The sequence below is a fragment of the Sphaerodactylus townsendi genome, linkage group LG10 (genome assembly GCF_021028975.2).
Source record: "Sphaerodactylus townsendi isolate TG3544 linkage group LG10, MPM_Stown_v2.3, whole genome shotgun sequence".
NCBI lineage: Eukaryota > Metazoa > Chordata > Lepidosauria > Squamata > Sphaerodactylidae > Sphaerodactylus > Sphaerodactylus townsendi.
In genome coordinates this window covers 83,901,851-83,915,039 of record NC_059434.1, presented here as the reverse complement: position 1 = coordinate 83,915,039, position 13,189 = coordinate 83,901,851, and the positions used below count along the sequence as shown (strand labels likewise).

General features: G+C 49.7%; 1 protein-coding gene across 1 annotated transcript in view; it reads left to right on the top strand.

Annotated features, from left to right (window-relative positions):
* SMOX (spermine oxidase) overlaps nt 1-13,189 on the top strand; it is a 56,777-nt gene that overhangs the window by 22,541 nt on the left and 21,047 nt on the right. The window contains exon 2 of the mRNA XM_048510025.1: nt 10,807-11,041. Within this exon, the coding sequence (XP_048365982.1) occupies nt 10,834-11,041 (208 nt within the window). The 5' untranslated portion in view covers nt 10,807-10,833. The remainder of the gene's footprint in view (nt 1-10,806; nt 11,042-13,189) is intronic.

The following is a 13,189-nucleotide window of genomic DNA, read 5'->3' as shown; positions in this document are numbered from 1 at the left end:
GAGTTCTGAGAGAACTGTTACTAGTCCAAGGTCACCCAGCAGGAATGTGGAGGGTGGAAGCACATCTGGTTCACCAGATAAGCCTCTGCCACCCAGGTGGAGGAGTGGGGAATCAAACCTGGTTCTCCAGAATCCACCTTCTCTTAACCACCACACCACACTGTATTGTTTCGATTTATACTCTGCCCTTCTCTCCTTTTCCTTCTTGTCTTCACAACAGACATCTTGTAAAGTAGGTGTGGCTGAGAGAGTTCGGTGAGAACTGTGACTGGCCCAAGGTCACCCAGCAGGCTTCATGTGGAGGAGCGGGGGAATCAAACCCAGTTCTCCAGATTAGAACCCACTGCTCTGGTCACTGTTTTCTCTCTTTCTGTAAGACTTGCCTGGGCAGTTTATAACTCACGATGTTCAGCATGAAGCAGAAGACCAGGGTGATGGTGCTGATCTACGGGACCACTCACATATACCATTGTAAGGATTGCCAACCTCTAGGTGAAGCCTGGAGATCTTCCAGAATTGCATCTGATCTCGAGATAACAGAGATCAGTTCTTGGTGGTTTTGATTTTCCCAGTCTTTCTGGCCATGGTTCTGGTAGTTCTTGCTCCTAACCAGGGTCGGACCAAGGGGGAACTGTATCCAGGGCACGCGTGCACCCCCTTGGCACTATGCCACTGCTCCTAACATTTCTCCCACGTCTATGGCTGGCTGTGAAAGCCAAAACAGAGATCAGTCCCCTTGGAGAAAACGGCTGCTTTGGAGCAGAGGCGTATCGGGGGGAAATGGCTCCCGGAAACAACTCCCTCTCCGGGTGCCCTGCACCCCCACGCTCCTTGTGCTGTGGGGCGGGGATTGGGGGTGTGGCCCCACTCCTGAGCCCCACCCTCAGCCTTCCTGCAGGCCGGTATTTGCCCCAAAGCCAGCCTGCATGGGGGCGGGAGTGGTGGGGCTTGGTGGAATGGGGCTGGGGTGCACACTGTTTGGTCATGTGGGGTGGAGGGTGCCTGCCCCTCCCCACGTGACCAAAAGACGTGCGCCTGGGGACATGGGTGAGTCCATGTCCCTATAGGACAGGGGTAGGGAACCTTTAACACTCAAAGAGCCATTTGGACCCGTTTTCCACGGGATAAGAAAACACTTGGAGCCGCAAATAATTTTTGACATTTAAAATAAAGATAACACTGTATATATAGGGGTTTTTTTACCCTTTACTCGGCTCATTCTGAGAAGCGCATGGATGCGCCCGCCCTGCTGCCTGCAGGGCGGGCAAGGGTGAAGCCGGTGGCTCCGCCTCGCCGACCGCCGGGAAAGTGCCCGCCCCGCTCCAACAGGGTGGGCGAGAGGGGAAGCCCGCGGCATGGCCCAGCCGACCGTGGGCAGTTGGTGCGCCCGCCCTGCTGCCTGCAGGTCAGGCAAGGATGGGGCCGGCGGCTCGGCTCATGGAGCCACAGTGCAAGGGCAGAAGAGCCGCATGCGGCTCTCGAGCCGCAGGTTCCCTACCCCTGCTATAGGCTGTACGCCTCTGCTTTGGAGGGTGGTCTCCCTGCTGATCTCATTCCTCTTCCCAGATCCCGCCTTCCCCAGCTCTGCCCCCAAACCTCCAGGAATTTCCCCAGCCGGAGTTGGCCAACCCTAATGATTGTGTAGTCAACAAAGGCTGCCCTCTGCGCTCCAGAGCCGGATGAAGTGTTCAATTCTAAGGCTTTGTGTGGTCATACCGACGCTTCACCGCCGCATTTTCCCCCAGAGAACGAACGATTATCCTCCTCACGTGAAAACCGCAAACGTCAGCATGTCGAATCCCTGATCTGAGTAGTCCAGGTTAGTCCAATCACAGCAAATCTTGGAAGTTAAGGGAGGTTGGGCCTGATCAATACTTGTAGGGAGACCCCCAAGGAAGTCTAGGGTTGCTATGTGGAGACAGGCAGCGCACCTACATATGCCTTTCTCCCTGACTTGGATGGTCCAGACTAGTTCAATTTCAGTAGATCTCAGGAGCTGAGTGGGGTTGACCCTGCTTCATATTTGGGAGGGAGACCTGAAGGAAGTCCAGAGGCAGGCAATAAGAAACCAACTCTGTTGGCCTCTTGCCTTGGAAACCTCACAGGGGTCACCATAAGTCGACTGAGACTTAATGTCACTTTCTAGTAAGGATGCTGGAACAAATGGTTGGAGTGTTAGATCTTGGTATCAGCACGTTGTAGTGGTTAAAAGTCGCAGACTCTAATCTGGAGAACTGGATTTGTTTTCCCACTCCTACATTCCTGCTGGGTGGCCTTAGACTTGTCACAGATCTCTGAGAAAGGAGAGAAAGGAGGGGATATAAATCCAACTCATCTTCTGTTTCTTCTTCACGTTTTTGCCCGCAACTGTAGCTGGCACCTTCAGAGACTTGTCACTGTAAGACCTGTTTTGATATCACGGAGAGAAACATTACGCCAGCCATGGATGCATGCGAAACGTTAGGAGCGAAAACTACCAGACCGTGGCCACAAAGCCCAGAAAACCCACAACACCCAGTATAGAGACTGCTCCGCTGCTCTTGGCTGACCTAATCTCCTTGGCCTCCATCCAGGCTCCCTCCTCTTCTTAGTGAGAGCCGATTGTTTTTGTCCGCATCTCGTGGTGGTGTGACTCACTGTTGGCCAATTGACAATGCTTCTCCTGCTGCACAGATGGGCCGCAGAGTCTTCGCCTTGATGGTCGTCCTAACCCTGACAAAGGGAAGGGCCGTGGCTCAGTGGCAGAGCCTCTGAGCTTGGCATGCCGAAGGTCCCAGGTTCAATCCCTGCGTTCTCTAATGAAAAGGTTGTCATCGTAGGTGAGATGAAAGTCCCCCACCAGAGTCCCCGGAGAACAGCTGCCAGCCAGAGCAGACAATGCTCACTGAACAGACTGATCACTTGACTCAGTACACGGCTTTTCCACGCGTGTTTGTAAGCACTTGCTCCCTGGAAAGGCCTGCTTGTGGAAAGGCCTGCTTGGGCTTCTTAGCTGTCATTTTCTAAGATCAGAGGGTTTGCACGGTGAAACTAATGACGGGCTGAGATCCTCTAAAGTTGTGATTCATGCTTCTCACCTGGCAGAACATGCCTCAGCCAGAGCACTTGACTGCCAGGGCTTGTTCCAAGTGGTACCTCGGAAGTGTTCTTTGGGAGGTGGTGAGCTCAACTTGTGTGGCTGCAACAAATCCTGCCAGTGTCAGAGGAAGCTCTCAAGCCTGAGGCCAACTCTTCTTTCTTTCTTTCTTTCTTTCTTTCTTTCTTTCTTTCTTTCTTTCTTTCTTTCTTTCTTTCTTTCTTTCTTTTCTTTTCTTTTCTTTTCTTCCTTCCCTTCTTTCTCTTCCTTCCCTTTCTTTCCTTCCCTTCTTTCCGCTTCCTTCGCCTTCCTTCCTTCTCCTTCTACCAGCTGCCCTTCCTTCCTTCCTTCCTTCCTTCCTTTTCCTTCCGTCCGTCCGTCCGTCCGTCCGTCCGTCCGTCCGTCCGTCCGTCCTCCCTTCCTCCGTCCGTCCGTCCGTCCGTCCGTCATTCATTCAACCGTCCGTCTGTCTCTTCCTTCTCGGCCTCGTCTCATCTTCGTCATTCGTCCGGCCCTCAGTCCTTTTTTCCGCCCTTTCCTTCCTCTTCCTTCCTTTTTCTTCTTTTTCCTTCCTTCCTTCCTTCCTTCCTTCCTTCCTTCCTTCCTTCCTTCCTTCCTTCCTTCCTTCCTTCCTTCCTTCCTTCCTTCCGTCCCTCCTTCCTTCCTTCCCTCCGTCCCTCCGTCCCTCCGTCCCTCCGTCCCTCCGTCCCTCCTTCCTTCCTTCCTTCCTTCCTTCCTTCCTTCCTTCCTTCCTTCCTTCCTTCCTTCCTTCCTTCCTTCCTTCCTTCCTTCCTTCCTTCCTTCCTTCCTTCCTTCCTTCCTTCCTTCCGCCAGCATTGTTGTGAATCACATTTGAACAAATTCATAATACCCCAGAGCCATGGCCCACAGTAAAAAACAGATAAAAAACAGGAGTGAGAGATAATGCACAACTTTTATCATCCGTTAGAGTTCAGAAAGCTGGTATTTTTAAAATTTCAAATAAAGTTAGCCCAAGAAGGCAGATATATCATGAACAAAGCGCATGCTTCGTATTTAACATTCAACCCATCTGAATGATTGATTTGCCGTACAACAGATCTGACACCTGTACATAAACAGACTACATTTATTTGTGGGGGATGGAGATTTTCCTTGGAAAAGTGTAGCATCCGAAAATTTTCCACCCTGCACCACTGCTCCCATGCTGTGCACTTCCAAGTGTTTCTTAATTGTCAGGCATCAAATAATAAAATCACCCATGCTGCCAACTCTCAAGCAGGAACTCCATCATGCGCCAGTGATGTCCCGTGTCGCTTATTGAAATCAAATCCCAGATATCAGATTCAGCATCTACGGGCGTTATCTTCCGACGTCTGCCGAATATTCGACTTCAGGATTCCCATAAGAAAACTTGGAGCCGAATTTCTTGGCGAATGTTCTTCCGTTTTGGTTCAGTTTTTTTTGCTTCCCGCTGCTGTGAGGCTTTTTGCCAGGCAGTTAATCCTGAGCATCATCAACAATGTTTCCGTAGCCCCAGGTTGTTTTGCTGAAGCGTTCGTCAGCTGCTTATTCTTCTTGTTGGGCGGCAGTTTAGCTGCTAGTTGGCTACGAACTCACGTTTGTTTGTGATTGCTGGGAAATGTTGTGCAAGGGCACGTGGCTCGTGATAAGTGGGTGCAGCTTGCTAGATTTCTCTTAATGCGCTTCGAACGGTAAGTTGACTTGCTTTGTTCTGGAGAGGCTGTGGTTTGTTTTCCCTCACATATACAGATGCCACAGAGGTGCAATATGAGGTGGATGACTTAGACCAGGGGTCTTCAAACTATGGCCCTCCAGATGTTCATGGACTACAATTCCCATCAGCCCTGCTATTTAGCCATGCTGGTAGGGGCTGATGGGAATTGTAGTCCGCAAACATCTGGAGGACCATAGTTTGAAGACCCCTGACTTAGACAGTCAGTTTGGGGACTGTTTGGGCACTGTTTGGGGCAGTTGACTAGGCAAGTGATTGGACCTATGGACCTGACTTAACAGGAAAATTGTTTTGGCCGAAAATTGTTTTGGCCGAAAAAAAATAAGAGTATTCTGAGGTTCCACGCAGAGGACCTATATTTATTAGATGCCTTTTTTTTTTACCGTATAGGAACTCAAGGTGGCTTAGAATGTAAATCAGGGATCTGCAACATGGTTACCTCACCATGTGTTTTAAAATGAGCCAAAGTGACTGCTCTCAAATGGAATCGGGCTCTTTTGCACAACTGTCCCTCATCCGGCTTTCCCTCCTTTACAAAACTTTTGAGAAGTTTCTCCCTTTAGTACCAGCCCCACCCCCATCATCTCAGTTTCAGCCCATTTGCTTGTGCTTTGTTTGATTTACAGTGGAGAAGGAATGGAGTGAGCGATGGCTCCTAAGTCTGGAAGGAGATGATGATTTGTGTGGATGGGTGTGGGTACAGATGGGTTTTTGTGTTAATGGCTCTTTACAAGGCTAAATGCTCTTGCAAAAGACCTTGCTGTGGGGGGGGGCAGAACAATTTTAGCACGCAGAACAATTTTGGCACCCCTTGTAATCTGTTCAACCTTTTGTTCCCGGAGCATTTACCTGCCCACCCCACTAACTAAGCTGTTGTAAAATCCTTTGCATTTTTACAGCCTACTTGGAAAGTGTGTTTGCAACAGGACAGAGGGATATGCACGCTCAAGCTTTCTTTTGTTCTTGAATTTCTGTAAACGTCAGCATGTATTTCTCTCCAGGGCTGCCCAGTTAATGGATCTGAGAGACCCTCGAATTCTCGTGTTATTTGCCATCCCGTCAACTTGTTTTGATTCTGTTGGGCATGTTCAGTTGTGGCCAGAGGGGTCCAACTCTGGGGCTTCAGATGTTCATGGACTACAGTTCCCATCAGACAACTGGCCATGCCAGCAACGGCTGATGGGAATTGTAATCCATGAACATCTGAAGCCCCAGAGTTGGACACCCCTGGTTTAGGCCCTTAGTTTCAAAGAACCGGAGGCAAGCTTTCGGTGGACAATACTTAGGAGTGCTGATCAGACAATTTGGAGGCAGGCTGGAGCAGGGCTTGCGAGAGAGGTGTGTTTGCGGTTCCAAGAATGGCAGCATGTCACAAGTTTGGCCAAGGCTCCTGGCCTCCTGAGTCCCTGATGAGAGCATGCTGCGTTCTCTCCCAGGCAGTGTTGTTTGCATAAAGAGCCAACCTGGCTTTTCAGGACAACGGGGTAGGATTTCTTCATGTCACGAGCACTTTCGTAGCATCTCCAAAGAGAATTCCCTTCAGGGTGGAGGAGTTTGCTGTTCCCGGGGTCTGCCAGCAAAAGCTAAATGCGCAGCTCGAGCACGCATGTTTTTGCTATTTATGCTTCTTTGAAAACTGTATAATGGAAGGGAAACACGCCACAATTGGCAGACATTTCTGGGCTTCCGCTCGTACTGTTTCCCGTAGCAGCCAAATGTGACAGACCAGGATTGCGCTGAGGACAGGCATTCTCATGATGCTGCTCCATCAGATGTGGTTTTTGCCAACAACGTCCAAAAATGTCGGAACGAAGTGATTTGTGCCAACGGGTAATCAAACCTCTGAGGGCCAATCATGTTTGCCTGACATACACTGCTTGCCCAGGACATTCGAAACACACCTAGGGCAGCAAAATGTTTAGACTTTAGAGAAGAAACCTGAAAGAAAGAAAGAAAGAAAGAAAGAAAGAAAGAGCGAGCGAGCAATTGAGCGAGGCGAACGAGCAGTAATCTGAACTCCTAATACCCCCCCCTTTTTTTCAGGGGTCTGTGTCCCACTTTAGGAAGGCCGATCCATTTTGGATGCTGGCTGTTCCTATTTGTAGGCCCAGCGTGCCAGCATTGGCAACGGGAAGAGCCAGTGTCTAACTTAGAGCCTTCTGAAATATGCAGAGACCCATATGTGGATCTGGCCCCCTCTTTGCATTTTTAGTTGAATCCTGCCCTGTGTGGTATAGTGGTAGACTCTAATCTGGAGAACTGGATTTGTTTCCCCACTCCTTCACATAAACCCTGCTGGGAGAACTTGGGCTAGTTCCAATTCTCCCTGGACTCACTCAACCCCACTTACCTCACATGGTTTCTTTTGTGGGGAGGGGAAGGGAAGGAGTTTTTAAGCCTCTTTGAGACTCCATACAGAGAGAAAGGCGGGGTTTAAATTGAGACTCTTCTACTTTTTCTTCTACTTCTAGTTTTTCTTGTACTTCTATGTCTACTTCTACTAATATTTTTACTTTAAATTGTCTTCTTCTACTTCTATGTCTTCATCTTCTATGTTCTTGACTAATAGGTTATTTTGCTTCAGGAGTGGATAAAAAAATCTTGCCTTGTGTGAACACTGAGAGGAATAGCTTGAGGACAAAGGGAGGTTACTCATTGGTGGAAAGGATTCCTCTTCTCCTGGAGGTGGGGGACATCTTGCTAAATGGTTTCCCAACCCATCCTCAGGGAGGCAGGAACTCAGATTCTGTCACTTCCTGTGGAGGCTTGGGAGACCATCTTGTCCTGACAGTGTTTTCCACCACCACCAGTCACTCTCTATTGGTCCTCCAATGCTCTCTGCTGGTTTGCAGTACGAAAGTCCCCTCCTCAATGGTGAGGTCATAACTCTGTCTCCTCCTCTTCCTGCCTAAATGTCAGTCCACTTCCTGTCTTGTGTTTCCAGCAAAAGTGTGTTCCATTCTAGTGCCTGTGGGTTAAAGATAGCAGGACCAGGTCAGGAAAAGGTAAAAGGTAAAACTAACTGACCAAGTGAAGGTTCGAGATGGCCAGCCCATTTCTGTCTCTAGCGTAGGATCATACTTTAACAGGATTTTCTGTTAAAAATATGACCCTTTAGGCACTCTGTATAAACCGAGTCTGCTGTATAATTTGTTCCTGAAATACTCCTGGCTGTTTGGCAACTGTGTCATTATCTTCCTTACATACCATTTATCTCATTTTATAAGTTGGGACCTTATTTTTTTTTTACGTAGCATGGCTGTCTGCCGTTTGTGGATTTGCATCGAGAGCTGTAAGATTTAAAAGAGTGGCAAGAAACCGCTCTTTTAAATCTAAAATGATTAAAATAATTTAAAATATCTAAAATAACTTTTTTCCTCTCCTCTGTCCAGATCAGAGACTGCCAAACTCCTGAGTGAATCTTTCCAAGTCAAAGTGGGGTGTGTATGTGTGCGCGTGCGTGCGTGCTCAGGAATCTTCCCAAATGTTATAGATAAAAATGGACTTCACCTGAGTATAGGGAGCAGGAAAGCGTCAGAATGCCGTATGGGTAGAGGAGTCAAATTTCCAGAATTTTTTTTTGAGGGGAGGAAAAAACCATATTTATTGTAGATAAAACTTAAGCAATTTATACTTGAAAATATGTTGTGCATGTCTACAGTATACACAGGAGATTATCACTGTAACATTGTTGATTTTTTGGCATAACCTTCTCCCTACTGAACTTTTTGACTTTGTAAAACTGCTTTCCAGTTTGCCCCAAAATAAGGAACGGGCACGCACATACCCGGTCACAAGGCATGTCTGGTGTCCTTTGTTTGACTTGGTGGTTCAGGAGCTTTGCAAGCTCTTGAGGATGTTGGCTAGACATGCCCTGGCAAGGGCGTTCGGTAAACGTCCCTCCTTGAATGCACCTCTTTCAGAGTATTTCACACATTGTGCAAAGTTGGGTACATCTGGGTCAGGGGCGTACCTAAAACAGCGCTCTCCCCACAGCCAGGGTGCAATGGCAGGCTGGCGAGCGGGCCTGCCCCTGTTTGCTCTCCTGGATGGTGTAGGCCATCTTGTTTGGGTTGTTCTCTACCGTCAATCAAGGAGGCAGGAAATATACTTTGGTCACTTCCTGTAGGCAGGTCGTAGCCGTCTTGCCCCAGTATCTTCCTGCCTCGTCAGGGAGTGCAGCAAATTCAGCAGGCTCTTTGCTTATTGATAGGCTTCGTGCCCTTTGTATCCCAAAGACTCCTTTCTGTGTCTGTGAGAGTTTGTAGTCTTTTTTCCTTGTAACTCTGTGTCTGTGGTCCCTGCCCTCCTTGCTTGCTTGCTCTGTCCCTCTTCCACATGGAGGGGGGAGCAGTAGGGGCCCGTTTGAGCGTGGCTTGGGTCAGAGTTGGATCCAACTCTAAGCTGCAGGGTTGGAGCTGGATCTGAGCCTGGTGCCAGCTGTGCTCAGATTGAATCTGGCTGCTGTGAAGCCTCTAGCTTTATACTGTTGGCTCCGCCCCTAAACCCCACCTCCTGTCGGGCGGAGCTTGCGGGAACCAACGGTATAAAGGGATAAAGTTATAGAGGAATCGAGAGCAGCCGGCTTCAGTTTGAGCTTGGTTGAGACCAGCAGGTTACAGCTTAGAGCTGCGTCCAAGCCTGACCTTAGTCGGGCTCAAATGGGCCATTGCTGCTCCCACCTCCATGTAGAGATCGGGTGTGGCCCCGCTCACCGGCTCTCAACTCCGCTCCCAAATGGGGAGTTCCTGATGGGGCACAGTTGGGAGGGGGCAGGGCACGGCTGCAAAATTCATCTCCCAGAAGTGGTGGCTGGGGCTGTAGACCCCCCCCCCCTTACATCCCCTAGATCCGTGGTGGCGAACCTTTGGCACTCCAGATGTTATGGACTACAATTCCCATCAGCCCCTGTAGGTTTGTGCCAAGGTGTTGGCCCATGCTGGCGGGGAGGCTGATAAAATTATAATCGAGAATCCCACTCGGAAGTCGCAATAATTACCACTTCTAAATAACTCTACTAATCTGGGCCCTTGATACAACATCTTATTGAAACGAAGCAGGCCTGGGTCTGTTTGGGGGACTTCCCGGAAACCCTGAACAAGTTTTCTGAAAGCCAAGATGAACGAACGGGGAAGTGATACTGGGGCAGTTAGCAAATGGTCCCCAGGTTATTCACAGCGTGGAGAGAGTTGACGAACAGAACTTTTTCTCCCTCTATGCCAATATTCTTCTTGAATTGCGGTGCTCAGAAGGAACTGGTTGACCACTGCATGAGACGGGATGCTGGACTAGATGGACTGCTGGTCTGATCCAGCAGGACCCTTCTTAAGTTCTCATGTCCAGCCCCCTGACCAGCGAGGTAGCGCCAGAAATGAGCCCGTCACATCCACTCTCTATTTTAAAGAGCATCCCTAAAACAACATCTTGTGCGAAGCTGCCCTTTCATGCCCTCCTTTGGAAAACCAGCCCCAGCGGCCTCCTCCTGTACCTTCAGACCCGAAGCCTGCGTTTTGTGGTTGCCAAAGAAGCAGCAGTTCAGCTGAATCATTCTTGCCCTCGGCAGGTCTTCACAGAGCGTGGCGTGTCCGTGTCGGCCCCCATGTAGCGTCTGGTTTTTTGTTTCCCACAAAATTGCCGCCTCCGTCGGCGAGGTGTGTCTATAAAAAGTCTAGAAATTCTATGCATTTTCTGGAAATATCATATCTGATGACCGGGTGGAGACCGTGGTACCCTTGCAAGCTTTCATCCTTCGGGGTCAGCCACATTTATATTCCGGGCTGATCTTGCTGCTTTTCCCAGTGGGTCACATTTAGACCCACGGTTAGGTTTGGTCCTCCCTTTGAGACTTGCTGGAACTCCGGCGTTTCTGCAGATTTATTGACGTGTCGGCCGCAGAGGAAGCAAGCGATCTTGATAGCAGCAGGAGGGGAAGAAAGTGGAAAAAATTTTTTCCAGCCTTGCTGTTTGAACTCACTTCTGTGTCTTTTCTCCGCAGGTTCCTTAGAAAGAGAGCTTGGACGGCATGCAAAGTTGTGAAATATCTGCAGACAGCACTGATGATCCTCTTTGTAGTGGCCTACCGAAAAAACGACAGCCGCGAATAGTAGTTATCGGTGCTGGGCTTGCGGGCCTCTCGGCGACCAAAACTCTCTTGGAAAAGGGTTTCACGGATGTGACTGTCCTCGAAGCGTCTGACCGAATCGGAGGCAGAGTACAGAGCGTGAAACTCGGTAAGGACCCGGCCCGTGCTTCCACCTTGTCGGGCTCGCTTTTCGGAAAGTGTGGATGGATTTGCTCTCGGGTCTGTCCATACCTGTATTCTGTTTCCAACAGTCTGGAGCCAGATGAGAAGTAAATGAGCAGACAGAAAGGCTGTCTTCTGATGCTTCCTTCCAGCATCAGATATTCAGAGGTACACTGCTACAGAACTTGGAAGCTTTATTGCAGATAATAGATATTAATGAGCCTGTTCTCCTTAACTGTTCACATCCTTTTTCAAATATGACTCCCCCTTCAAAATTAGTGTTCAGTGCAGTATTAAGCATGGTGAGCCAGTGCGGTGTAGTGGTTAAGAGGAGGTGCACTCTAATCTGGAGAACCGGGTTTGATTCAAGGAAATCCAGAGTTTGCACATGGAGGCGGGCAGTGGCAAACCACCTCCGCTCAACTCTTGCCTTGAAAACTCGGCAAGGGCTGCCTTAAGTTAGCCGCAGAAAACTTAGGCGGTCACAGAAATGCCTTTGATAAAAAATGGAAACTGGATAGCCCACAGTTTGCCTGCTGACCTTTTCATATGGAAGATCAGGCTGCATCTTCCTTTCCGCTCCCAGAAGCTCCGGGCAGACTTATTTCCTTAAAATCTTTACCTCCCAGCGTTTCTTGCACAAAGCCTGCAAAGCATCTTACAGTAAATCCACTCCAAATAAAAATGATGAAGTGTGCCATAGTCAGAAGAAGAAAAAGAGTTTGGATTTATATCCCACCTTTCTCTCCTGTAAGGAGACTCCAGGTGGCTTACAAGCTCCTTTCCCTTCCTCTCTCCACAACAGACACCTTGTGAGGTAGGTGGACCTGAGAGAGTTCTGAGAGAACTGTGACTGGCCCAAGGTCACCCAGCAGGAATGTAGGAGTGTAGAAACAGATCTGGTTCACCAGATAAGCCTCCGCCACTCAGGTGGAGGAGTGGGGAATCAAACCCGGTTCTCCAGATTAGAATGCACCTGCTCTTAACCACTACAGCAGAGTGAGCTAGAATGAGGGAAACCGGGCAACAGAGCCCTACTCGGCCGTAACGCTCCCCAGATCGGAACGCTCCCTGGTTCGGAACAGTTTCAGCCTTGCACGGGTGTCGTGCGAATAACACAGAGGGAAGAAGAAGCTTGACCACCTTGGAGGACGAAGCAAGATGAATAGGTATTAATGAATAATAATTACGTGTTGTCGGGTCCCAACTGACCTAGAGTGACCCCATTGAGGTTTTCAATGTGAGAGATGACCAGAGGTGGTTTGCCATTTCCTGCCTCTCTGTAGCAATCGTGGACTTCCTCAGTGGTCTCCCATCCACGTTCTAACCGGGGTTCCAAGATCTTAGCTTCCAAGATCTGACGAGATCTGGCTAGTCTGGATAATTCAGGCTGCTCCCAATATATTAGGCCAGGGGTTGGGAACCTGCGGCTCGAGAGTCGCATGCGGCTCTTCTGCCCTTGCACTGTGGCTCCATGAGCCGAGCTGCCGGCCCCATCCTTGCACCCAGCCCTGCGGAGGCATGGCAGAGCCGGAAGCGTAACCTCTTCACCCACCGGTCTGGCTGGGCCGCGCCCGTGAGCTTCCCTCACCCGCCCGTTAAGAGCCCGGGGTGGGCGCTTCCGGCGGCAGCCCGGTGAGGCCGAGCCGCTGGCTTCATCCTTGCCCGCCCTGCAGGCAGCAGGGCGGGCGCATCCATGCGCTTCTCAGAATGAGCGGAGTAAAAGGTAAAAAAAACCCCCTATATATACAATGTTATCTTTATTTTAAGTGTCAAAATTATTTGTGGCTCCAAGTGTTTTCTTTTCCCGCGGAAAACGGGTCCAAATGCCTCTTTGAGTGTTAAAGGTTCCCTACCCCTGTATTAGGCAGACATAAAAAATTATAGCGATGAGCTTGCTAATCTGCCCTTGACCGTTCTCTCAACGACTTCCTTTGCCGTGCTGAAAAGCCTTCCTCACCGCAATTAGCCGGCTTTTATTTTCGGCCCCATTCTTTGTTCTTACCGGGGCGGGGGGGGGGGGGGGCCCCAACCCATCGCCCTCTTCCTCTTCTCTCGGCCCAGTCCTGACGTCAGACCCTGCAGCGCAGTCGATAAACACACGGCAGTAAATTAAACCCGAACGTCTCGCGAG